This window comes from Parus major, chromosome 5 (assembly GCF_001522545.3).
Source record: "Parus major isolate Abel chromosome 5, Parus_major1.1, whole genome shotgun sequence".
In the NCBI taxonomy this organism is placed as follows: domain Eukaryota; kingdom Metazoa; phylum Chordata; class Aves; order Passeriformes; family Paridae; genus Parus; species Parus major.
This window is the reverse complement of record NC_031774.1, coordinates 57125205-57151689: the sequence shown is the minus strand read 5'-3', so window position 1 is coordinate 57151689 and position 26485 is coordinate 57125205. Positions and strand designations below refer to the sequence as shown.

The 26485-nt window shown below is 44.6% G+C and overlaps 1 protein-coding gene across 4 annotated transcripts; it reads right to left on the bottom strand.

Annotated features, from left to right (window-relative positions):
• Window positions 1-1961: 1961 nt before the first annotated feature.
• LOC107206413 (potassium channel subfamily K member 16-like) lies at window positions 1962-21886 on the bottom strand. 4 transcript variants are annotated; one of them, XR_001522410.3, is made up of 7 exons: window positions 21087-21878; window positions 19132-19252; window positions 17276-17442; window positions 15571-15739; window positions 12416-12576; window positions 4436-6257; window positions 1962-2431 (listed from the first exon to the last, which is right to left on the bottom strand). XR_001522410.3 is itself a non-coding variant. In XM_015632250.3 (6 exons), the coding sequence occupies exons 1-6, from the start codon at window positions 21435-21437 to the stop codon at window positions 6243-6245; spliced, it is 984 nt and encodes a 327-aa protein (XP_015487736.1). In that variant the 5' UTR covers window positions 21438-21878; the 3' UTR covers window positions 1962-6242. The 4 variants fall into 4 exon arrangements, 3 of the variants coding, with proteins under 3 accessions (XP_015487736.1, XP_033371136.1, XP_015487735.1); XM_015632250.3 differs by having other exon boundaries at window positions 1962-6257; XM_033515245.1 differs by lacking the exons at window positions 1962-2431; window positions 4436-6257 and adding an exon at window positions 11629-11910 and having other exon boundaries at window positions 21087-21886.
• Between the last annotated feature and the right edge of the window lie 4599 nt (window positions 21887-26485).

Genomic DNA, 26485 nt, shown 5'->3' with positions numbered 1-26485 from the left:
CAGGTTAACCCAGTGTCAGCTCAGCTCTGTGCAAATTTGTAATACAGGTATGTAAAGAAAACCCCAGAACACATCCTCTTTCTTTTCTTTTTTCTTTTTTTTGGTGAGAATAAAGAAGGAATGTGATAGGAATGTGTTGGCTGCAACAGCTGCAGCAGGGAAAGGGGAAGCAGTTGGATCTGGGGTGAGGGCTGAGAAGAGTTTCCACCAGGAGTACCCTGGGATACAGGAGGTGAAAAGGGAGAGAAAAAGTCTGAAAATACTTGACAAAAGGGAGATGAAAGAGGGGTTTCAGTCTTCCATTCCTCCCTGCTGGAGGGGCACAGCAAGGACGTGCTTGTTTGAGATTCACACTTTGCTTCCTTGGCCTCGAGTCCCATTTCTGCTTTTGGCCAAATCACTGGGCCTGGCTGCATCTCATCTGCAAGGTATGCTCTGTGAAGATTATACACAAACTGCTGCATTCAGATCCCTGGAGAGCTTGAGCAGAACAGCACTGGTGACTTTGTGCACAGCCAAGATCCATCACACACCCTTTCCCTTGTGAATAACAAGGGTTGAAGCGTGTTTGCTGTGTCACAGCACCTCAGAAGGGGCTGACACGTTCCACCAAGCAGGTACAAATAATTGCTTTACACTGCACAAAGGCAGTGCAGGGCCAGGGACTGGCTGTTAAAATGTTTGCAGTGACACTGTGCCAGGCTCTATGACAGGAATCCACCTTTGTGTAATTAATTCTGAGGCTCTGTCACTGAATCTAGTTCTCCTCAGATAAAGACAGTGTTAAATAGGCTCAAAAACTTGCCCTGTCAGTCCACTTTGTACTTGAGAGAAGACATGTACCTCGGGGTATGGGGAAGGGAGGGAAGGCAAATATGCTGATGACTGAGAGACACTGAGATATGCTGGTAATGGGGCCAGCCAAGAGGCAGAGGGAGAATAAATAAACATAATTTGGAAGTGACAGTCTGTCTGGCATTGTACTGCGGTCTGCTAAGATTTCTGTTTTTAAAGGATGCAGTAATTTAGTGAAAGCAATATGGTGAAAGGGCTCTGGTATTATCGATTAGCTTTGATCCATAAATTTCTGCTGAGCTCCTTGAAAATGCATGAGACAAGGATGCAGGATAGATGCAGACTGATGTGCAGGCACACACAAAATGTGACCTTAAGGACAACTAGAGTGGGAATGAAGGGGTTTTACTAGTCACTCTTTACTTGATTGGGTGTAAAACTAGTGAAATCATAGTAAGCATAGAAAGTACTGAATAGTTTGTGTTGGAAGGAACCTTACAGATCACCCAGTTCCATCCCCTCCCAGTTCCATGGGCAGGGACACCTTCCAAGACACCGAGCTGCTTCAAGCCCCATCCAACTCTTCCAGGGATGGGGCAGCTACAGCTTTTTCTGGGCAGCCAGTGAAACTGATCTTATTCAAGACTTTCAGGTGCTCCTGTACTTCAGGGAGACTGTGCTGGGCTGCAGTGACAGGGAGGCCTGTGTGAAGGTGTCTCAGGATATGTGTGGATCCCTGTGGAGATGGCTTGCTGAGATGGCAGATGGAGGGAAAGCAAAAACAACCCATTCCAGTGGCTGGCAGAGCTCACAGGTCACTCATAAACCATCACAAATGCTGAGCTATTCCAGTATCCCAATGCACCCTTTCTGTCACACGTTTGCTCTTGGTTTTTGGTGAGTGGGTTGCAGCCCCTTGTGAGACAAACCCTTATTCCTTGTGGTGCTCTCTCTACTTGAGGTTTCTTTGCAAGCTTAAGTTGGGCAGTGTTATCAGAAATGCTTATTCCCACTGGCAAATTTGAGCATCTGAGCCCTGTTTGGAGGAAATTTGACAGGTCAGGTTTCCACAGAGCCTGGAACTGGCAAACACATTTCAAGTTGCCAGCAAGTCTTTGCTGATTTTTCTTGGTGGCCCTCCAGACAAGCACATTCTCAGATTCTGGTGATTCAACATTTTATTGCATCAGGGACCAGCTGTGGTCAGATTTGGAAAAGCCAGTGGCATCTTTCCAGCTGTCAGGTCTGTGCTCAAGGCTGGAGTTTCTTCAGAGAAGCTGTGTGAGGAACAACTATCCCTTTTTCAGTGTTCAGAGGCAGCAGGGAAGCAGCTTATTTAATGTGCCTGATCTTCCAATGATCTCCAGAGTGCTCCAAGGACAACCAGGGAAATTTTTGGTTTTGCTGGTTTTTCTCTGGACCATCACTGCTTCCTCATGGGTTTTTACACTTGCTAAGCTCTCTCCCACAGCGTCAGCTCCTTTTGCAGATGATGCCAGAGCTCTCTTGACTCATCCTCCCACGGAAGTCTGTACCCACCTGGCTCCAACTCAGTGACATGTTTCCCATCCAAACATTGACTGTTTTTTCGGGATTAGGCCCTGCATGCTGGTCTTCAGTGGCTTGGATCCAAACCCTAGAAATGTCCATGAAGAAATTCCTGTTTGTTTCAGCTTTGGACCTGGTGCCAAGTTCTCAGCACCGTGCTGAGCATGAGCCAGGATCCTGCTGAAGGCAATATCTGATGCAGTACTATGTCACCCCTTTGGATTCCCTGTCTTCAGCTTTTAAACCCCAGAAAACGTGTTTTACTCGGCTCCCTAATGGTTATTCAAGAACACAGGACTGGAAGACGATTCCTTGAATCATCAAGGCTAACCCCCTGGTCCCTCTGGCAACCATGCCACTCAGATCTTCCCATAAATCTCAGTTTTGACTGTAATTAATCTGTTTGACCCTTTAAACCATGGCTAGCCTCTCATGCATGTTGCATCCTTTTTCTGCCCAACATGCAAGTGTGTTGTAGAGTCTTTTCTAGCAGAACTTGGCTGCTGTCATTATCAGCTCACACCTTCTACTCCCACCCCATCTGTGCCTGGCACTATTTTCATGCATAATACATCGATCATCTGCAGCCTGGTAGGGGGAAAATCATCACTTCAAGTCACTTGTCTGAATCCAAGCCACATCTGAGCTGTATCCTTTACTGAATTCCATATCCACGGTTTGATAAAAGGGAGGGAAACCAGCGAGAAGACTTCAGGCTCCTCCTCTCTGCAAGGACTCCAAATCAAATATTTTGTTGATGAGCCTTTGAGAGCTTTATGGGCCACAGTCAAAGCTGGTGGGAATCCATGCAAGACCGATGCACTCTTGCAGCAATGCCAGCTGATACCAGGCAAATGATAAGGGCTCTGTTGTGTTTGGTCATCTTGGTTTTCTGCAGTGCAAAGCCTCTCCTGTTTTGCAGGTTGGATGGGCCCTTGTGAATATTTGATTTTTCAACCATGCTGCTCTTCATTTACACCAGCATGGCTGGGAAGAGCACCGGTGTTTCATTCTGGAAGACAGATCTTCAAAGAGTAACGTGCACGTAACAAACTTGGTTTTGAAGTCTCTCAGGAAAGCTTTGAAAACAAAGGCTCAAATTCCAGAGTAAGTAGAAAGACCTTGGTTCCTAGTGGTGAAAGCTTCCTACCAGAATTATTCCCAGAGGCAGTACAGACTTTACATTTTGCCTCATCTAAATGCATTAGGAGGAGTATTAAATTTCACATGTGCTGCATATTGATGTAATTCTCCTGACATGTCTGTTTGCACCATTATGAAATAAGGGATTTCCTTTCCCTTTCTTTCCACATTTGCCTTGCTCCCTAGGGATCTCGAGGATATGATCCATTGGCATACAAGGATTATGCCTTTTACATAGAGGACTTAAAAAAAGCTTCGTCATTGTGCTAACAGAGGTCTCGGGACAGCATCCTGCATTAGCAGTGCTTGGCTTAACTCACAACCTATGGCTGGGAGAGATCCATTAATCTTCCGTGTCAGGATCCCTCCAGGCCCTGCTCAAACTCTGTGAGGATGAACCCTGAGGCTCTTTTCATGTAAAAACAACACCTCTGTACCCTGCAAGCGTTCCCCAACCCAATCAGGCATTTCCATCGGTAACATGTTTTTTAAGTGGTGTTCAGAGGGGGAGGATGTGTTTAAACAGTCCCTGAATATCCCCCCCAGTTATCTGCAGGTACAAGGTTAGGTTGGAGGGTGTTTTTCCCTCTGCAGCCCTGGAAGGGTGAGCAGCAGTGTCCCTTGGGTCCCACACCTCTGCTGCCTCAATGCTTGGCTCTGTTTGTGACTTTATTCTGCATCACAGCTCCACGCAGTGACAGGGATGGTGAAAATGCCAGCTTTGAGCACAGCTGAGGCCTTTTCCTTCCCCATAAATGCTGATGCACTTAAGCTTGTGGGCAGTAAGGAGAGGGCAGAGTTCAAGGGAAGAAGAGGCAGAGTTGGGATTTTTTAAGCTTTTTTTCCCTTAACAGGCAAATTTAGGTTGCTGAAAGAGAGCCATAAAATGAATTTCACAAGCCAAGGGAAAGAGAGGGGACAAGCAATTCCTTGAAAAGTCAACACTAACCTTACTACACAGACTTGAGGGCATTCTGTCTTCCCTGGGAACACCTGTGCCTATGCTCTCAGATCCTTTACACAGGGCTGATCGCTCCCTTTCTCAGCTCATCAGCTGGGTGGGACACAGGAATGTGTACTGAAGAGATGAATATGTATACGGCTACAAAAGGTGCTGGGGAACAGCCTCGCTTTTACCTTCAGGTGAAGTTGTTGGCAAAGAACCTGTGATTCTTGAGACCAAAAGTTATAAAGTCTATATATAAATATACATATATACATACATACATACATACATAGATGTGTGATTTTCTATATTAATATATGTAAAAGCAACGAGCACCTACACACAGAGAAGCACCCATGTGGTCTACATCAGCATAATGTGCATACAAGATGCTTGCATGCACAGCTATAAACCACATTCGTTGATTTTGTCTCTGATTCAAGCACTTTTTCCAGGTGGACTGGAAACGCTGAGTCTGTCTGTGCCAGGCAGGGGAGCAGGGACTAAAGGCAAAGTCTGTGAGTGGGGTTTTTCTGCATGTTTTGTGCTGTGCCTCTTTCTTGCTTGGGTTGATGGTGACATCTGGAGGCTCTGTCGCGTGTGTGCACAGTGACTTTACAGAATCCTAGAAACACTGAATGATTTGGATTGGAAAGGACCTTAAAGATCCATCTTGTTCCAGGGACACCCACTAGACCAGGTTGCTCCATGCCCTGTCCACACAGCTTGGCCTGGAAAAGGGCTGGGATGGGGCACTCACAGCTCCTTTGGGCAGCAGTGCCAGGACCTCAACACCCTTTTAGGGAAGAATTTCTTTCTAATATCTAACCTAACTCTGCCCTCTGTCAGTTTGAAGCCAAATTCCCCTTGTCCTGTCCTTCCATGTCTTTGTAAAAAAGTCCCTCTACAGCCACAATGCACTTTTTGTCTCAGCTGATGGACACCTGTGCATAAAGGGCTTTTACCCAGTGAGTAGGCTGATCCCGAAAATCAGCCACTATCCATAATCCCAGAGGGGAGAGTGCTCTGCCTGCCTTTCTTTGTGCCACCTCCCCTCACCCTGCTGTCACCACGTATGACAGATGGCCTTGGTGGGGGAGTGACAACATTTCTCATTTCTGTAACTCACTGCTCCACTTTTTAGCATGTGTGAAGTAAGTGTGGGCTTTATGGGTTTTAGTATGAGTTTGCCATTCCCCAGTTTTGTCCTTGAACCATATTCACTGAGAAAACCATGTGCCAAAGCAGGAGTCTACATGGAAATTTCCTGTCATGTTTTAACTTCCCAGAAGAGTGGCTGGAGGGCACCCTGGCTGCCACACCAAAGCCCTTCCCACTCCAGTATGGCTGGGTACTGCTCACTACTACAAATGCCACATATGCAAATTTCATGTACCAAAAATTGTGCTTCTCCCTTGACAACCCATTCCACCTTCACTGGTTGGTCTGCCAAGGCAGGCTAAGCCCCTACAGAGACCCATGAGATGATGACTGGGAAACCAAACCAACCCCAGCCCTAAAAATGACCCATGTTTGAGTGAAAAGTGTGGGCAGCTTGTGTTCAGGCTTTTGCTCAGAGAGCTGATGCAAGCAAGGAACAGACTTTTACAATCACTGCTAGAAATTCATCTTTTTTGTTTCCCCCTGGCAATTTTTGCCTATTTGGCATCCCAAAATTGTGCTACCACTGCTGTCATTACACTCAGCCTTTAAGCACTTTGCAGGAATTGTTGTTGGGCCATGTTCTCCAGGAGTTGTCCATGCACTTCTGGGATTGTAGCGAGCTCTGCTGCATTCATTCTTCATCCCATCACCAACTTGAAGGCTGTAAGGGAAAAAAAAATAGGAAGGAAAGGAAGAAAGGAGAAAAAATATATTAAAATAATTTATGTGTTGGACTTCTATACTGCTAGTTGGGAAGCTGGCTGAAGTCCTGCAGAGATTGGCATTGACCTCTAACTGATTTACATCTTCTTTGGGGAAATATGCAGGCCCCAGCCCCAGCATTGATTTGTGCCAGACTTGCACAACAGAGATGCTGAATAGCTCCTGCAGGCTTTGTGAAGAGGCAGACTGCTTGGACAGGGAGAATTGGTGTCCAGGAACTGGGAGGTGCCCACACTGGGCTTCTTGCATCTTTGTAATTCTCAGGCAGTGCCTATTTTATTTTGAGATTAATGTCTGGACTTTTGAAGCTGAGACTAGACAGATGAAACCTCCTTAGGTTTCATTCTTTTTTTCCAGTAAATCTCCAAAGCCATTTTCAATTTAAGACCTTAACCTTGCTTTTCAAACATTCAATGAGTCATTTGAATGAACAGAACTGTGAACTCTGTGGGACTTTCAGTACAAATTCTGGCTCCTGCTCTTTTCTGATCTTGATGCATGGTTTTCTCCATGCCAGAAGATGAACAGTCATCTTTTAAGAAGCTGGATTCACCTCAAACCACATTTATTCTTTGAGAACATCAGCATCTTTCTGGCTAATTCTTCTCAAGAAAGCCATCAACTGAAATTGTAGATTGTACCTCCATTTTTCAATGACTCATGATTGTTATTATTATTGTTCTGCTTATCAGGGTATCTCTCTTTCTGGGGATGTATTATTTCATGCTTCAGCATCTCACCACAAAGTACATATGTAGTTTCCAACCACAAATGGAAGAGTAATTGAAAGTGAAATTTGGAAAGTGTTTACTCAGGAGACATGTCTCCTAAATCATGTCAAACTGGTAATCAAATGGATTCAATAATTGCCCTAATTTTAACTCAGCATAATGAGCCTTTCCAAACCCATGGTTGAGAATTACCCTAATTGAGTCCAGAACCACTTGTGATAGTAAATGCTGAATTTTCTAAGCAGATTTTAGTTCCTGTTCTGGGCTGAGACTGGCTGTAGGGATGCAAGAGCACGGACAAGGCTCTCTGGAGGCAGCATTTTTACTTCCCCCCCACTTTTTAGCCTCAGAATGGCTAAATATTGACTTTACTAGTAATGTAATAAACTAGTTGTTGCCCCAGGCTGGTCCTCAGACATTCATGTGAGGGATCCCAAAGGATCCCCTTTCCTCACAGCGTGAGATCTGGTTTATAATCTATATTCAACACCACTTTGAATCCCCTAGAATGGTACAAGGGATTTGGCTGGCACCAAAACCTGGGGCTTGTGTTTCTTTGGGTGTGATCATGAGGGATGGATTACAAACAAGCCTTTGTAGAGTGATTAGTTATGTTTGTTAAACCAGTTCTGAGCTGGATCCAGCCTTTTGGTCACGAGTCAGGCAAGAAAGCACAAGTCCAAGTGTGACAGAGTGGAAAACAGCATGTGTGTGGCCCATGCTTAGCAATTGCTGTAAAGAAAAATGTGCCACTGGCTGTGTGATGTTGCATTAGCCAAGGTGTTCTGCTGCTTTGAGTAGTGCCTATGCTTCCAGAAAAACAATAATCTCTCCAAATGAACCGGCTATTAATTGAGGGAGACCTCAAAGGATCCCTAACAGCCCATATACTAATTAAAGACAGATCAAAGTGTAGTTTCTCCTGTTCTCTCTGGAGGCAAATGCATTTCTGAGGGGAAAAATAATTCCTCATGGCCTTTCCTTGGTTTCAAGTGCAGAAGTGCACACTGTTTCCTAGCTGGCAGCAAAGATGTGGGTGATGTATGAGGAGCAGCACAGACTGGATGCACGAACATGCTGCTGCCATTTAATCCCAGATAATATATTTCACAATCCTACTCCTGGAGTTTTTCAGCAGCTGGTTTAATGTATTGCAAAGTATTTGGCTAGCCTTGGAAATGTTTCCCATTTGAAAACAAGCTGCAGTGGGGGAGCTGGCAGTTGCACAGGAGGCTGCTCTGTGAAAATTGGATTCCCCTGTGTGGCACAGTGGGAATGGGTCACAGGGAGGGCTTTGAGCAACTCCCAGAAAAAGCTGCAGGCTGTACAGATCTGCCAGTGGAGAACCTTTCTGCTTGGTCTCCAGAGGATTTCTGTCACTCTGTCACTTGGCAGAACAGGGATTTTGGAATGGATTTATTCCTGGTTTCTGTCCCTTGGGCAAGAAGGACGTGCTGAAGAAGAGCAAAGCCTGGCTTGTACTCATGAATTAAAAATCTTGGGATTATTTTAAATCTCCAGATGTGGAGTAGAATCTCTGCTCTAATTCAGCTCTCAATTCAAGCCTATTTTTTTTTTAACTTCAACAACTACAGAACCATTGTCTTGTTCTAGTTTATCAGTGAGCAATAGCAGGACACCTGATCCTGGCTGAGAGAGCCAGAGGTCTGATGCATGAGTTTGGGATACACTGAATTTTCTCTGGGGCCCTATTACCTGCACAGGAATCAACAATTCCCCCTTCCAGGGGTGAAGTGAGGACAATTTCTGTTGCTGTTGTGCGATGCTCTGAGGATGATAATGCTGGAAAAGGCTGCCTGCTCCAGCCCTGGAGAGATTTGTTGCTGTGCCTAAACCCTCTGGAGACAGATTTATCGTTCAGCTTAAGAATGAGGAACAATTTCACATCCAAAAAATCCTTCTCCCACCCTGGCTTGCAGCTTTCCCAGGCTTGCCTTCCCCAGCAGAGAGGACCACACACCCTTTAGTGCTGGCTCTTCCTTCCACATATCTGCAGCTCCTATCTCCACCCCTGGTGCTGCATGAGGCACTGCCTGCCCTCCAGGCCCCAGATCCTGCACCCAAACTTGCCTTTTTGCATATTTTTTCCCAGACCAATCCCTTTCCCTGTGGGACAGGGGGTGGGAATGTGTGTTTTGACCCTGAAATGGATTTTGTGCAGGGGAAGCTTTGCATGGGGCACCTGATGGGAGTGTTCCCCACCATCGAGGGATGGTGCCACCAGTGAGGCTCCATCTGGAGATGTTTTGCTGACAGAAAGCCATCACATCCTCAGCTGGCCTCCACAGAGCTGTCTCAGCGAGGGCAGAAGGCAGGGACCTCGACTGGACCAGTCTGGGGTGCTCATCCCCATCTCTTGCTGGAGAATGAGGCATTTTTTAGCCTTTCACAAGCTCGTGTGAACTGGATAAAAATCCAGGGCGGTGTTCTCTGGGTCCCACAGACAAAACAGAGCTGCTCGGTGGGAGGGGGAGAACAGCTACCCAAACCTGGCAGGGATGTGAAGGGAAAGGGTCTGCAGCACACAGCCACTGGAGGGCACAAGGAGCAAAGCTATGACCCTTCTCCAAAAGGCCTCTGCAGGAGTAAGGATTTATGAATGGGCAGCCTTCTCTCTCAGAACAGCTGAGTGGCCTCTGAGAGGTTTTATTTTTGTATTTTTTTAATCCTTGTGGGTGTGGTTTCTGTGTTCCCAGGCTGGCATCTGCAGTTGAAGGGACACTTCAGTTCTTGGTGCCTGAGGATGGACAGCCCCACAAGGGCCATTCCTGGCCAATCTTTCCCAGATCCTCTGCCTTTTTTCAGTCCCTCTGTGCCACATGCTTACCCTGGAGCATGGCAGGAGGAATGAGTTAAAATTCCTGCACACTATGGCAATAACTACACAGGACAGATGGACTCCTGGAAATGGGAAGTGGTTGGGTTTCAAGGCTCATTGGTAAACTCCCACCAGGGCAAAGGAATGAGAATTTGTCCTATTTTGCTCCAAGAGCCACTGGCCAGCTCTGTGCTTGCTGTTTACAGAGTCCATGGGATGTCCCTCTTGCCCTTCCTGGAATGTCTAAAAAAAGCATCTTTGGTTACTCTGTGTTACAATGGGACATCAGCAGCTAGTTCCAGGGCTGAGCTGTGTTACTTATCACAACAGGGAGTAGTGGGAAGAAGTTGAAGAAACCCCACATTAGGAGTGGGGTTAATAACCCTTCTAGGAAGGGCTGGGAAAAAGAAAAAGAAAAAAAAAAAAAAGAGAATAGAATGATGCCTGGACAACAATAATGTGAGTTAATGCTCAGTGAGAGTGGAAAACAGAGAGGTGAAGAGATCCCTGCCTGGGAGCATCCAGCTGCTTTCTCTGCCTGGCTTTGGTGTTGTCTTGTGACAGCAATAGGACTCTGGCTTGTACAAGGACCTCTGTGTCCTATGATACCCCTGCTACCCTTCCTTGATTTCAGTCAGGTCCTGTTCCTGCTGCCTCAGAAACATTTACTGACAGTGAGACATATGGGGTGAGAAGTCAGCCTTGAGAGTAACACTGGAAAATAATTTGTGGAGGGAAAGAAAGTACATATTTGGACAGGTCTACATACCAGGTCTTGAACCAGCAGAATGTCTTTGGCAAGAAGCATGGTTCTGTTTGACTGAGATAGTTATGAATCCAACTTTAAGGCTGACTGCATCTTTATGACCTGAAATTGCTTTATAGCTGTAATTTATTCTCCCTTTCATACAGGAATAACTCTGGCATGGGCTGGTCATGCTGTAAATAACACCCAGAGGGTGAGAAAAGAATAATTATTCAGTCTGACAAAACAGGAGCTTGAAGGGCTCACAATAAGCTGTCAGGTGACAGGTTCAGCACTGTTAGAGTGAGTGACTCGGTGTACTGATGTTATAGACTGCTTTGGGGGGTCCTGTGGGTGCTGTTGTGAGTTCAGCCTTTGGGCAAGTTCAGGGACTTTGATGTACAGAGACCCCACATCCTGCATGGGCTGCTGCCAGAAGGGCTGGTCCCCTGTGCTGGGGTGTGGCTGAGCTGCCTGATCTGCACTGCTGGGGACACATCAGGAATGCTCAGGGATGGTGTTGGGCTGGACTGACTTTCAGTGTGACCATAAACACGCACAGGATGTTTCACCTCTATGACTGTGTCTACCCCAGCTGCTCTGCCAGCTCTTCAGGGCTGGGTTTTCGTGCATTTTTGGCACACAGAAGGCCTGTGACACATAGATCAACCCTGGTAAGGTCAGAGTCTTCACCCACAGGTGGTCTGCAGGCCAGACAGCATGTCTGAAAAACCATGGCAAGATCTGAGATCCATTTCCTTTACCTGGTTGAAGGTTTAGACACCACTCACCTTGGAAAGCAACAGCACAATAGAATCATTGTTAAATGGCTTCATAGTTCCTAAGGTATCAAAACACAGCAGCAAGGACTCCTCCCTTCAAATTGTTCTCTGTTCTTATGAAAAACTTAGAGAATAAAGTGATTGTAAAAACTGAATTAAAGACATGGGTTTATGTGTTTTTTACAAACACCATCAGAAAGGTTTTTCAGAGCCACAGGGATAAAAGCTGGAATTGCCTTTATTCATCTTAGTATAAAAGAGGAAGAGGTAGAATCAATCTCTTCTAACATGCTAACCTTTTCATAACCCTGTCCATTAGATGCTTCTAGTGTCTCTGAACTGAGCTCAATTCTTGTCATTTAAACATGTCTTTGAGATCATAACACCTTATCCAATATGATGGCTCAAGTCAGGCATCTATTAAGTTATACACCCTCATTTCTTTTTCCAGAGGTGCTATGCAATGCCCCAGAAAAGCTTGTGCATGTCAGCTCCTGGAAGAGACATAATTTCTTGCAAGCTGCAAAATCTGAACAGAACCAGCAAGCTCTCCCAAGCCCCTCCTCTGCATTTTTTGTGAAAGCACCTTAAGAACACCTTGAAAAGCAAGTGCACTTCTCAGGTTGTTAGCACAACCCAGCTGCAAACTGAGAAGCAAATTTCTTACCATTAATATTCAGGCTTTGTGTAACTGTAAGTCTTCAGTTCTAAAAGATCTTATCTCAGCAAAAGGTAGGAGAAATTTTATTTCTATGGGAATTTCTTTAGAATAATTAACTAGCAATTCTTCAATGAAGAATTCAATTCTCAACACGTTAAGGAAATAGTATTGCTATTAGAAAACACTTTTTTTTCATTTTTTGTGTGTTCAGAACCTGCTGTTAATGACTTCATTTTCTGTGCATCCCCTCCAGCACGTGGTGGTAGCAGTTCTTCTTCTGGAATAAATTGAACAGGCCAGCATCTTCTTTGCTGGCTTCCCACACTGTCCTTACTCACCTTTCCAATTTGCTGGAGATCCTTGACAATTATTTTTTCAGTATCTTCTAATACTGTTGTCAATAAATTAAACAGCAGAGCAATCCAGGCAAGGCCAAAAATAATCCAAATGGCCACAAGCACTCGATAGTAGGAAAAGTATTTCCTGTCAGACTGTTTGCCTGAAGATAAAGGGGGAGAAAGAAGGAGAAAATTAACAAGTTAAAATTGCCTTGGCAGTGTAAAGTGGAACAGCCTAATGAATTCATCAACGTGCTTTATACTGAGTACTTTAAGGTGACTTTTTCACTGTAGTGGAGACTCTCAGCTCCATAGCATTAGGTTAAGGCTGGGCAATTCTCTTATTGTTGCAACAAACTGATAAATGCAATAAACATGATACAAATATGCTGGTCTGTCAAATGACACACTGGAATTGAAGAGAATCATTCTGTGATTCTATGGTTCTGTGATTGAGGTGAATTACCATCAGAGCAGGTTATTTTTTCACCCTTACTGCTTATCAATCCCAGTTCAACTGCTGCACATACAGGTAAATGAAATAATGTGGGAAGTAGTGTTAGATTGTATTGTATTATCTTGGAATTATACCCAAACTCCCAAAGCATAAAAAGCAGAGCACAGTGGGCCACTATAACCACACAACCATTATTATCTGGGTAACTGTAATTCCCTGTATTTCTATAGAGTGTGATTATAACCTAATAAATATTTCTCATACAAAGAGAGTAGCTGCAATTCCTGCCTCACTTTTGAATGGTTTCAGGAGCTTCCTCCATTTACAAAACTACATTGACTGATGAGAATTTACTGACACATGCCAAGAACAGAACTTTCTATGCTGGAAACCAGTGGACCAAAGCTTATTTCACACAGTCTGATCCTCTTAGCATCAGCCAGGACCTCACCCCCACTGCTCTGAATGGGTCATTTCGTTTGATCCTTCAGATGTCAGCAAGCCACCCCCAACGTGCAGAGAGCCCCACATGATATTGTCATCCTGCTACAGGTGATGTGGCCCTGGCATCTGCAGGTGATAATCCTTATGGAGGGCTCCAAGTCACTGCCAAAGGTGACCTCACACAGATGATAACACAGCAATGTGCACGGACAGGGAGATCACCACAAACCTCACGGTGAACGTGCCCAGAAGGACCCTGGGTGCTGGCAACCCTTTTCAAGTCCTGCAGTGCTCTGTACTGCGTGGATTAAAGTGCAAGGGTTTTGTTCTTTGTTATCCAAGAGCTCTGGAAATGGGGCAGCAGTGGGAAGGTTTGTCTTCATGGATAGGTACCCAACAGCTGCTTCTTTTTCTGCTGCTGGCATTGAGCTGGCAAAGCCTTGGTACAAAGCATCTCCTTGTTGTGCTCCTATCTGGAGTCAGTGATGTGGGGATAGCAAAGCCATGAGTAATATCTCTGTAACTTTAACCCCAAAACTGGACTTGAGCAGGGAATATTCAGTTAACAACCCCAGAGGTATCACCTATAGGTACTTGTATTCCCAACAATTAAACTGAGGCTGAGCCATCTTCCTAGCATGTCTCCCTACCCCAAACAGCCTCAGCTACAAACCAGTTCTGAATTGCTAAAATGCAAATCAGCTCAAACCTGTTCAGTTCCATTTGACCAGCAAAAAACCCATCTGTCATCTGTAAGCAATCCTCAGTACATAATTCTCAGAGCAGTCATTGATTCTGCTTCATTGTGAAGATGTGAAGCATTAATCTTACCAATATTTTATTACTGTTGTTAAGGCAAATTAATAAATAGTGGCACAGAAAAATATTTCAGCTGCAGTTAAGTCATCCTAATGAAGATGAAATCATAGAGCCATGAGGCCTATCTAATTGTTATTTTTAAATAACAATTAAAAAGTTAAAATAGAATTAATTGTATTTGTAAAGCAACATGGCTGCAGAGAAGGAAAGTGCTATGGAAGTCATGGTTTTCAGTCTGTGACTTGCTGCCATTATTGTAAAACACACCTGTGATTTGGATACATTTTGATGCTCAGTTTTTCTCCTGATGCTCAGTGGAACCAGCCACTCCCCACCATTCTGTACAGCAGACTATTTTAAGGAATAGATTTAGAGAAATTACAGTCAGCAGTGACACATCAGTGCCTGGAAAAGTCTGGGGGCTCCCTCTGCCAAAGTCATCAGCCTTTTGTAAGAAATCCAACTCACAGAGAGGTTCCAAGGCCTGTCCAGCACTTTTGCAAGGCTTGAGAGCCCAGGGTTTGTTGTGTGCTGGATGTCTGTCCCTCAGAAAGGCGTGTGAGGCTTCCAGATCCTCTGTGGGGACAGCACTGGTGCAAGCATTAGCTACAGCTTTCTTTGCACATCCCTCTGAGGAGAAGTTCAGGCTGGCAAGATGATGGCAGGACAGGTTGTTGTAGAGAAATCTTGGATTCTCCATGGAGTCCAGTTGTTTTCCTGCTTCTCCTGTGGACACTGATTTGGCTCCTGGTAATTCTTTTGCAGTTCCTTTGGAATTATTTCATGGAGAATATATTTTGTCCAGAAGATCCATGGAAATTATTTGAGAAGCATTCCAGCATGCTTGAGTGCAGCTTAAGCAGTGTTTCTTCAGTGGAAATCCTAAACTCTGGCTTGTGAGGACAGAAAACCTCCAGAGATACTCAGGAGACTAAAGCAGGCCACTTTTGCAGTGATGTATATATTTAAGACCCACTTCTAATAGCATGAGTAGATTTCCCCAATTTCCCATGACTGGGGTTTCCATCTCTTAATCTGTTGTGTGAAGTCAAATATTCTGAAACATGATCCCTTATTTCATCACTCTACACTGTGAAACATAAGTCAGAGATGGCTAAAGCAGTGGTACAAACCTTGTTTTGTATGACTGTCATAAACTGTTCCCTCTTGGTAATAAAAATTCCACTTTCCCTTCCTTTACCCTTCCCTCACCAAGATACTTGTCTTCTTTGCACCCCAAAGCACATAATTTTCCTTTTATTTTGATGACTTTGTGCTTTTATCAGCACATACAATCCCAGAGAAGTATTTCCCCCAGAACTGTACAAGGCAAAGACTCTTGACAGATTTGTCTCTACAGTACATTGTTACCCTACAGGAATTACAGTCATTATCCTGGTGTTTTGACATGTTTCCTCTGTGGAACCAACCTTACCTACTACATAATCTCCAAAGCCAATGGTGCTGAGGGTGATAAATGCAAAGTAAATCCCTTCACTGTAGGACCAGCCCTCTGTTATCTGGAAGAAGACTGAAGGCAAGCACAGGAAAACCAGGATCCCCGTGGCCAGGAAGAACAAAAGGGTCAGAAATTTGATCTTCTTCTGAAAAATAAACCAGTTCAATTATAATCATGATTTAAAACACAAATAATGCTGGCTGTTCAAAGTGGGTGGCTATCTGGGATCAGGAGGGTCTGAAGGAATTCTACTGAGTGCTTTTCCTCTGGAAATAACTTAGTCTTGCTTACAATCAGGGGGAAGCCAAGTGTTGTGGGTGTTGAATGTCCAAAGTGACCCTGGAAGATGAAGTTTTTTACCTGATTGTATCAATAACTGTGACTATTGGAGGAATTCCTATCTAATGACATTTACCAGAGTCAAACCACTTCCATGTATCACCATACAACTTCATTTTTAATTTTTAAGTATTTAGGGTTGGCACTTAAATTCAGATTTGCCTGGGAAAACAGTAATTTTTTATAAAAAAATAATTGCACCATTTCTGACAGTACTATCTTCAAGAGCCTTGATTATTGACTTTATTTCTCAATGCCACAACTTGGCTCCTACCCAGTGGATATCTTACTGCAAAAAAAAAATTAACTAATGAGCTCCTGATAAAGAAGAGCCTGGACAGTGACTTTTGAACCATTCTACTTCCCAGCAGTCATGAAGAAGCTCTGACTAGAGAAAAAGACTTGTTATATGTAGAGATTTATCAGCCAGACACACATAATTTCTATGTATGGAATTTTCCAAATCCAGATTGCCTTGAAATTAATGGTAACTGCTGGATAACTTTTCATGCCTTCATGTATTGTGTACATGCTTGATTCTGTATCTGATTGAGTCCTATCTTCTGTTTAAGTTTGCCAGACATGACAAGAAATTCAGCAATCTGAACAGGGTTATCTGCAGCAATCATACCTTGTCCTGAAAGAGAATTACAGTAGGAGACACAGAAAAGCTATTCTCAGTCCCTCAGCAGTGCTGAGAGAAGAGGAGGAGCTGAAAATAAATTGGGGCATAAACCAGACAAAAGAAATCCTGTCTGTGAGTTGTTACAGGTGTCTCCTCATCTTTCAGCAACTGGGCTCAAATGGACAATGTCAGCCTGATGCCTCCTTTCTATCAAAGTTAAGGGTGGAGGGGGGCTGAAGGGCTGGGGAATCAGTTAGGAGGGGTAACACACCATGCATTGAGTCAAAATCCACTGAAACCTCTACACCTCACCTGATTTTTACAGCCCTGAGCAGCTCACCTGCTTTTTGCTGCCTCAAAATGAGATGCTTAATCACCCTTACTGGTTTTTAAAGGGATGCATGCACTTCCCTAGGGTGTTGGTTCCTGAGATAAGTGTCTCAAGAAGCAGGGTGAGATGCCCACTCTCTCCACAGATTGATGAAGGGAGATGGATTTCTGCCATGTAGATGGGAAGACAAAATGCATCCCTTTGAATATCTCCTCTATGGCCAACATGCCTGCTGCTCTGCAAGTAAAGAATGTCTCTTTTCCTGCCCTAAAACAACATCAAACCCAGCAAAAGAGCAAATAGAATTAAGGATAAGGCAGCATAAAACTTGAGAAAAACACTAGAAATGAAAATATAATTGTTCCTGAGTAAGTAAAACCAATTACCTTTCTCATTCCTTTCTCGTACAGGAATTTCCCCAGCTTTTTACAGAGCAGTGAGAGCATCTTACCGACACGGTGCAGAAAAACAATGTTCAGAGGGATTCCAAAAAGAGCAAAAAACACACAGAAGATCTGTCCCCCAACAGTTTTAGGATGTAATGTGCCATAGCCTATAAAAAAAGATGAGTCAGAGGAGATATTCCAAAGAACTGGAGCCAGTTCCCAGTCACATTCACTCTGACTCCAATCCAGCCTGCCTTTGACCCTAAAAGATGTGGCTAGTGCTTCTCAGCCCAAATGCACTCTTTTTACCTCTGAAAAAGGCAGCTAGCAGATGAAGTGTTTCACCCTGCATGTTTGGGGGAATGAAGAGAGCACTGTGTGTTCCCAACACAGCCTTAGTGGGAACAAAAACACAATCAAGAAGAGATTATGGGAAACATGCTCTGTCCTGTGACAAATACATGGGAAGTCAGAAAATAGAATTCTGAGGATCTGGAAGACATCAGGGCTGGAGTCCCAGGCTGTTAGAACCACATGCAGCCATCTCCAGCTTCTTGTTGATGTGTCTGTGTGTTAGTGACCTCCCTGGCTACATCCCAGTAAGTTGCTATGTGCAGATATGTGACTCCAGTCCCAAGGCAGAGCAGTGTACATCACAATAGGTGGTGCTAATTAGTCCAGACCTTGCTGGTGGCCGATTTATTCATGCCAGAGAGATGTTTGTCTTAAAGTCCTACTAAGAGAGGATTTATCTAAGTAGTGGAACAACCCCAAACATGTCCTTTAGTCTCAAGACTCTTGGACCCCATGAGGTGCATCCCTAAGTGCAAGAGTACTGAACTTTGTGTGGGTCCTTATGCTATCAGTGACCCTGGGAAAGTGCATTTTCCAGGCACAGTTCATCTCAAGCCATCCATTACTTGGAAAATGCAATGTTTTCTTTGGAGGAAAACACAAAACAACTGAGTGATTTTTGGGCTACTAGATTCCTAAATGCATGAGCTGTCTTGTGCTCACTGTTGCAGAAATATTCCAATTTCAATGATGGGTCAGAACCCTCCCCTTCGACAGCAGGAGATCTCCCTGTGGGCTCAGGCAGCATTTACACAGCTCCCATGATGCAGGACACTACTGGGGCCCTTGGGACATTTCACACTCACAGATCAGTGAGGCAGATGTGCCACAGCACCACTCTGTAAAAACAGATCTGACTTCCACTGCACTGGCTGTGAAGCAGGTGCCAACAGTATGGATTTTATCCTTTAGTTTGGCAGGCATGCACTTGTTGGGATGTACATTTGAAAGAAAGAATGAAGCAGGTAGGGGAAGGCAGGCTCTGTAAAGGTCAGAACAGCTTGAAGCAGCAATGTGAAATTCTCAGCATTTGCCTTTATCCCTTCCCATTTTTTTTCCTCCTGCAATGTTACTAATTGAATATGTAAATTAACAAAAAGGTTATGGAGACAGTGCCCAGGCCCCAACAGGATTCACTTTTTCTTTACATTTTTTATGCTTTACAGCACTCTCATACTTAAAGCCTGGAATAAACATCAGGAAAGTGAAGTTTATCTCCCAGCCACAAACATCAGCAGGGTGAACATTATAACAGATGACTTTAAAAAAAGAAACAAGTAAAATAATAGGAAAGGCCACTGATACATGACAAGCCAAAATAATGCATGAAGAGCTGTGCAGTGGGAAGGTTTTAGGACAAAGTCCATGTCTGCTTGCCACCCATGACAACAAAGGGCTGGAGATTTTATCCTGGAAAGTGTTATCCATTCATGTCCTAATAACCAGACATAATAAACATCACTCACACACAAGCAAACATACATGGAAAGCATTAGACCTACCTATTGTGGAGACAACTGTGCCTGCAAAGAAGAAGGAATTGCTGAAATCCCAGTTGCTCTCTTCAAACTGTGACTCATTTCCAACAGGGTATACTCCATTTTGAATGGCTTCAATCAGGTTCTGGAAGAGAAAGCAAAGTTTGGTATTGTCATGACTGCTTTTCTAAAGTGTTTGCTGCAAAAGTATTACAGGTTTAGCCAACTACTGCTCCTTTCCTGTGAGTACCCCTCACCTCACCTCAGAGATTGTCTGACACTATTCACCACCAAGGTTGGGGGTCATTATCCAGTGGTTTTGGGTGTTCAGCTTCTGCCCTGTTTGTGCTGACTGCTTTAGTGGGTGTTTGGAGAGAAATTGTCTCTTTTAGTATGACCCAGGACCTTGTTTCTTTCCAAGTAGTTTGGAAAATCATGGTCCTGTGGGTGACTAGGATGTGGCAGAGCCCTGGTTTAAGAGATGGGGGGTGGCTGGTTGTTGGATTTGGACCTGCACTTGAGAGAGCAGTGATCCAAGATCTGATCACCCACCTGTATGAGCAGTGGCTCTGAGCCCTCCCAGGGGTGAGTTGTGGCAGGTACACACGAGATACACTGAGAATTTCAAGTCTGTATTTAAATTAGTGTTACAGAATTAATTCAGAGAAAGTTCATTGATTTGCAAAGCCTGACATTACACACTCTTCTCCAAACTGTAAGCATGAATACACATCGATAGATTTACACATTTACACACATGTTTGCAAAGTTGCCTTTGAGAGGAGGTGAGAGGAACATCTGACAGAGATGGATTGGGTTGAGACTGCCCTGCCACACAAAGCTTGACTAAATATTTCTTCCACACATCTCCAGTGCTATCATTTATCACTTTATGCATTTTCAGACTCTTCCTTGGTTTTAATTCTAAGTGCTGGGGGTATTTTTGAGGTTTTTTAAGTTAAAAAGAAATTTAAAAAACAAACAGCATCCAGTTGTCCCTGTCTTTAGCAAACAAAGAACATTGGACAGGACATCTGGAAGGCAGGCTGGTTTATACAGAAACAGCTGAGATAAAATCCAGGACAGAGCCCTGCCAGAAACAGGACACATGCTGGAACAAACTGCAGCAGCAAAATCTTCCTCCCTGCTTCTTCCCTCACTATGTTTTTTGCTGGTGTCTCAGAAAATTGAAGCTAATAAAAATAATTCTTCCCTACCCATAAAAAACAAGGTGACAAGGATGCATGCATGGGCAAAACAGAGGCTGAATTGTTGGTTGTGCTATTACAAACACCAGTTCTTCCCCACATTTCCTTATTCTGTGAACTGGTCCATTAAGAGCTGTGTTAGTTTTCCATGTGGAAGTGGTTCCAGCAAGGCTTGCACTTCTCATTTTCTCCTACATTGTAGCAGATAGAGATGGAAATACCCAAATTGAAGAGACAGCCACATTCATCTTCATATTCCTGTGACAAGAATATTTTGCCCTCACCAGACTATTTCACTTCTGCAGCATCCTCAAAAACTAAACTCTGACCATGCTACCCTCCTTGCAGTTACTTGGAGTTATTATTTTTTTTCCCAATCCAGACCTTTCCTTACTGTCCCTTTGTGTTATCTGTGACGATGTGGCAGCCACACCTGTTCATTTCAGACAGCCTCATTTTTCTTGCCATGCCACCCATTGTGTATGAGCACAGCCCTATTAAAAGCATAATCACAGGAGACAAGGCCCCAGAAAACCAGGATATTGTGGGATGGGGATTTTTAATAGCTAACACACACAAGGTTTTGTACAAGCTGTACTCACCATCAGAGTGAGCTGCCTGCTCACACCACAGAGTGATCTGCTGGAAGCATCCAAGTGACCACAATCAGAAGGAAAGTAGTGAGAGTTACCTGTGTAGCAAGGATGAGTAGGAAACAACATCTGATGGGGAAACATGAGGGAGAAAGGACTTCCACAGGGCATCACTCACCTTCATGAACTGCTCCATCTCTGCCACCGTGAGCTGTGTGAAATTCTGCAGAAAAGCCTCCTTCATCTGGGCAGCTGCCATTTTCTCCTGCTTCTCTGCAGTCCTCTCCAGGGCCTGGAACACGGCAGCACCCACCAGCAGGTACACAAAGTAGCCGGCCACCAGCAAAGCCGTCTGCAGCTTGCCACTGCACATGGCCCTCAGTGCCACACCGCCGGGGACAACGGCGAGAGGTGGCCAGTGTAAATCCCTCACCCTCCTGGGAAGCCTGTCCCAGCCAGGAAGAGCCCTCCCAGCTCTGGTTTCCTCCAGGATCCTGCACTGGCAGGGACAGAGAGCTGCCAGATGCATTCATTGGGAAGTTGGGGGGGGGTGGAAATCACAACAAACCCAACCTCCCCCAAGAAAAAACTTTCCACTCTCTGGGCTGCATGTTGTTTAGGGATTTCCTCTTGTCTGTGAAACTCTCCCTTGCTGAGTTCTCAGGAAAAGTGGGTCAGGATTTGAGGAGCTGGCAGGTGGCCATTTCCTTCTCAGAAGGCTCTGGGGACAGGTGAGGATAGTCTGTAAAGGGTCCACAGGGGAGTTTTCTTGGAAAACCATTGTTTGCCCTCCTGTGTCTCCTTCTGAGTCCAAGAACTGAACTCCAGGGCAAGCCTCTGATTCCAGGAGCTCCTTCTTGCCCTGTGTTGTGGGGCAGCCTCAGGGAAATGCAGCTGGACTGTTCCTTCGGGCTTCACTTGTCTGCTTGCAGCACAGGGCAGGGTCATGCAGCCCTGCAGAGCCCAAACAGCTCAGAGCAAAACCTTGGACACACAGGCAAATAGCTGTGGGTTGCATATGTGCCAAACCTAAACAGGTTCTTCTGCCAGCAATTCCTCTGCTGTGTATCCAAGGGAATGCTTTACACCGGGACTGGGTGCACAGTTAGACGGATAAAAAAAGTGGCTATGCCATCAGATCTCTGGAGTCATAAAATCATAGGATTGTTTATGTTGAAAAGGCCTCTAAGAACATCAGGCATGGTGCTTAGGGACACAGGTTACTGCTGGGCTTGGCAGTGCTGGGTTAATGGTTGGACTCAGTGATCTCAAGGGTCTTTTCCAGCATGTGACTGTGATTCTCTGTTACCTACAGCAATGTAGCCTCTGCTGATTCCAGAAGGATGGTTCTTGTACATTGAGAATTAATTTATAGAACAGTCAGAGCTTGCTTCCATCAGCTTCAAGAAGAATTTGGGTGCCACTGAGAAGAATTTGTAGAGTGAGAGATGAAAGTCCTTGAATGAAGATGCTGATTTTGGTACAGACAGGTCTGAGCTTGGCTGCACCATGGATATCATTAACACTCATTAATTTTCTTGACTTTATATTTCCCAGTATTTTAATTTGCTTTGTGCACAATTTCTTTTTCTATTTCAGCAAATGCCTTGCTTTAGTAATGAGAACACACTGAAGCAAAGCACCATTTGAAAAAGCATTTAAAATGTACCACCTACTCTGCTCCTCAAGTCTTTGTGTTTTTATTGAGTTTGAAAGTACCAAGAAAAGGCAGAGACTCTGGGATTAGCTTTGCAGAACTGGTGTAAACAAGAAGTGGCACATGTCTTCACTCTGTCAAGTGCAGGTTGTCCTTTCACATATAAATCTGTTTAACCTTAGAGGAAAACAGGAAGACTGTGAATGAAGGTAAGCAGCTTCCGAAACCCTTACATGTTTGAAGATTTTCCTTAGGGTTACTGGAAAAGGGTTTGTAGAAACAGGATGTGTCGTGTTTCCTTTAACTTCTTTTGAAGTTACACGTCAAAGGTGTGCTTCTTCCTCAGATTTAAATGATTGCTCTGAAATAAGGACAACCATGGCTTCATCCTTCTGTGTCTCTCAGTCTCCCAGCCCTGTGAGACAAGATAAAGCCCTTTACATGTACAAATGCAACGTATCTTCATCATTCTCAATAGACATGAAGATAATAAAAGTGGATTATTTCCTCAGTTCATCTGGGGAGAAAATGGATGGAAAAAACACTAAACTTGTGGAAGATCATGATAATTTAGATATGGATGGCAGCTGCAGTGGTTTGATTGGGTGGATAAGATGCCAAGAATTCTCATCTTTCTTATGCTGTCTCCTCCAGTCTGTGTATGTATATATATATATATTTATATATATATATATATATATATACTAGGTTGGGTTTCCCTCTAAGCCCCTCTCCAAGGGGCTATTTGTGCCTGCATCTCCAGAAACCTTTGATTGCAAGGAAGTTTGGTGACCTTGGTTTTTCTCTAGCTCTGGAACAGGGAATACACATCAACTTTTCTCAGTCTGTTTCTTCATATGAAGAATCTTTAATAACCTGCCTGGGTATCTTTAATAATCACTACAGATTGTTTGGATGTGAGAGGAGTGTCTCATCCCACAGCATCTTGTTCATACTTGAGTTGACACTTCCACAGGGAACAAGGGAGGAAAAGCCCAGTTCACGACTGGGATGTTTACAGACAAGTTGCTTTGAGGGAGAAAGGAAGGGTGAATTCACTCAGAGGAATGCTGTACTTGAAGCCATTCCTCATAAAGGTAAGAGTATTTTACATTACCAGTGACTGTTCTCCTCTTTTTATTTTGTCTAGATTAAAAACTGAAAAGCATGCTCTTGCTGGAGGCTGCTAGAGCTGTACTGCTTGTTATAGCTGCTGAGTGTCAGGGGCTTAGACAAAGAACCATTAATGACTCAGTTTCCCCACAGGGGTCTGGATGCTGGTTTAGCTTGACACCATTCACACCAGTTATGAAAACTGAGCACTTCCCAAGTGCTGGGAGCTGCTGTGGGTACAACATCCACATCCAAAGGCTGATGCTGGCATCTCACACCTGCTTCAGAAGCACTCTGATAACCTGTCTAGATAGCTGGGAAGGTAAATGGGGACACTGTACCTGGTGAACCAGCCTCCATTGCCTTTGTACATTGGGAAATATGAATACATCTCACCTAGGTACAAGTTATCATAGAAATCGAAGAAGCCATAGAATGGTTTGGGTTGGAAAAACCTTAAAAATAATCTACTTCCAACCCCTTTGCCATGGGCAAGGAATTCACCCACTATGTCAGGAAGGGTCATGCTCAGGGCCTCATCCAACCTAGCCTTGAACACTGCAAGGCAAGTTAATGGAAAGTTAATCAATACAAATTTCTGCTGGCAGCATCTCTTCTCTTGTGTTCCCTGACACCTTGGGCCATATGGTCTGACAGACCTATTCAATGGCATTTGTTTCTCATGAAGGAGCTGAAGAAATGGAAGTGAGGCCTCATCACTGTAGCTTTCAGTTGTGGGAAAACCAACAGATCCAGCTACCAAGAACTTCTCCACAACCCATAAATTGACAGGAATTCTGCTGGTCCAGTTCCCTCAGGACTGTCCTACTGCCACCCAACCTGTGGTTTGTACATACAGCAACAAGATCCACTGGGCTGCCTGACACTGTGGTGAGTTGGGGTGGAGTTTTCTGGTGGCAGAACATGGCTATCATGGCACTGCAAACCCCGCTCCCAGGTTCAGTGGGGGCTGGCAGTTCCCTCAGGGCTTGGGAGCTGGGTCTGTCTGTCCCACTGCTCCCATCCAGGGAGCAGGGCAGACCTGGGGAGTCTCAGCAGGTTCAGCCAGCCCTGCTAGGTGTTCATGGAGCATGTTCATGGTGATGAGACAGGATGAGTTCAAGTCAGGCTGTCATCCTGCAGCTCAGCTAGGCTGGGCTGTGGGGACCAGGCCAGGCAGAGTCTCCTGGTGGGCTTGGCTTTTTGGGACCCATGGCTGGGCTGGGCAAGCTGGAATGGGCACTCTGCAGTGCCAGTGGAACAAGGACTGACAGCCCTGGTTTGGGCTGGAGGTGGATCCTGGGCCACAGAGGATAGAAGCTCGGGTGGGCTGCTGATAGCCTTGGCAGACATGGAGGTAGTGTGTCTGGTAGGGCAGTTAATTAATCCTTTTTGTTCCTGGGCTAGGAGAGATCCATGATGCAGTTAAGAGAACAGGGAAGGAGGAGCCATGCTGACTTTTTCCACCTTCATTATTTACACAGTCCATTGTAGGGAAATCCAGGCAGTGAGATCCAGTGGTAACTGAGGGCAGGGAGCATTTCTTGTCCTGTAACATGATGTGCTGGGACAGGGTTTTCTTACAATGAGTCTTGCTTTTCCTCCTCCACACTCCAGTCATACCCATAGTTTAGCAATTTTATTTTTCTACATATGGCACCTTGCTGCAGCATTATGCATTCTGTGTCCTTAGGCAGATTCTAGCCTGAAATAAATTTCAGTCTAATGGAAAATATTATCAGTTTCCATGGGAATTACTTACCATGTGATTGTGGTTGTACTTCCTGTTGTGCTTAGGGCTAAAACCATTAAATGACCTGTATTTTTTACACTTTCTTACAGTTCTCCTATAAATATCTATTCCTCATAACTGGTCAGAACATTCAGTCTTCAAACATGGGTCATTTTGGCTGTTATGCTGTGATCTTATGCCAGGTTATTAAACACTTAGGCTAAAGCTGGATTCCACAAAGATCCTCATACTTCCTAGTTTGTTATTTCAGGTCTGCAAAGCCAAATTCCTGCGGATAGCTATCAGCTGTCAAGGAAATGGGCTGATATTCATGAGTGAAGAAAATCCAGGAGCTGGTCACTTGCCCAGAGGCTAAGACCTCTGGTGTTCAGGAGGTAAGGGCTCCCGTGTCAGGCAACCCTGCATGGAGAACTACCCGAGTGCTTTGTGAGTCCTGGCCCACAGCATTGCCAACAGTGATCAGTTGAGCCCAGGAAGAAAGGAGAGGTGTGGTAAAGATATTTTAAAGTTTGGTTTTATTTTTTATTATCCCACTCTGATTTGATTGGTAGTAAATTATATATGTTTCCCCCAGATGAGCCTGAGCAATCTCTCTGTTCTTGTCTCAGCCCACAAGTCTTTACTCCTTATTTTCTCTCTCTGTCCAGCCAAGGTCAACCAACCACAAGCAGTGAGTAGTGGTGCCTGCATTCCCTGCCAAAGTGAGGCACAGACATTCAACACAGCATTTGCTCAAGATGCCAGTTATTAGCATCTTTGCACAGTGTGAAACTTCCAGAGGGATTGGACTCTCTCAAAAAGGGAGGGTATTCAATGTCCATATGGTAACAGGAGTCTCTAGTTCCAGGTTCCTTGCCATGGCCTCTTCATCTTCAGATCAGACTCCCAGAGTTAACTTTTGCTGTTGGAGAAAGGAGCTGCAACAATTTCCAGCACTGTCAAAGCCGTGTCTTCTCCATGTCCTGTCTGCTCAGGAATGCGGCACCTCCTCCCCAGGGAGTCAAGGATGGGTGGATACTCCTATGAAACAACAGAGAAGGTACAAAAGCTCTTT

What these genes read in the sequence shown, in the direction of transcription:
- LOC107206413 (XM_015632249.2), bottom strand. Translation starts at nt 21,437, where the DNA reads ATGCATCTGGCAGCTCTCTGTCCCTGCCAGTGCAGGATCCTGGAGGAA. An exon ending in AGATGGAGCAGTTCATGAAG is followed by an intron (nt 19,253 to 21,086) that starts GTGAGTGATGCC and finishes TTTCTCTTCCAG; the next exon opens with AACCTGATTGAAGCCATTCA. An exon ending in CACAGTTGTCTCCACAATAG is followed by an intron (nt 17,443 to 19,131) that starts GTAGGTCTAATG and finishes CTTTTTTTATAG; the next exon opens with GCTATGGCACATTACATCCT.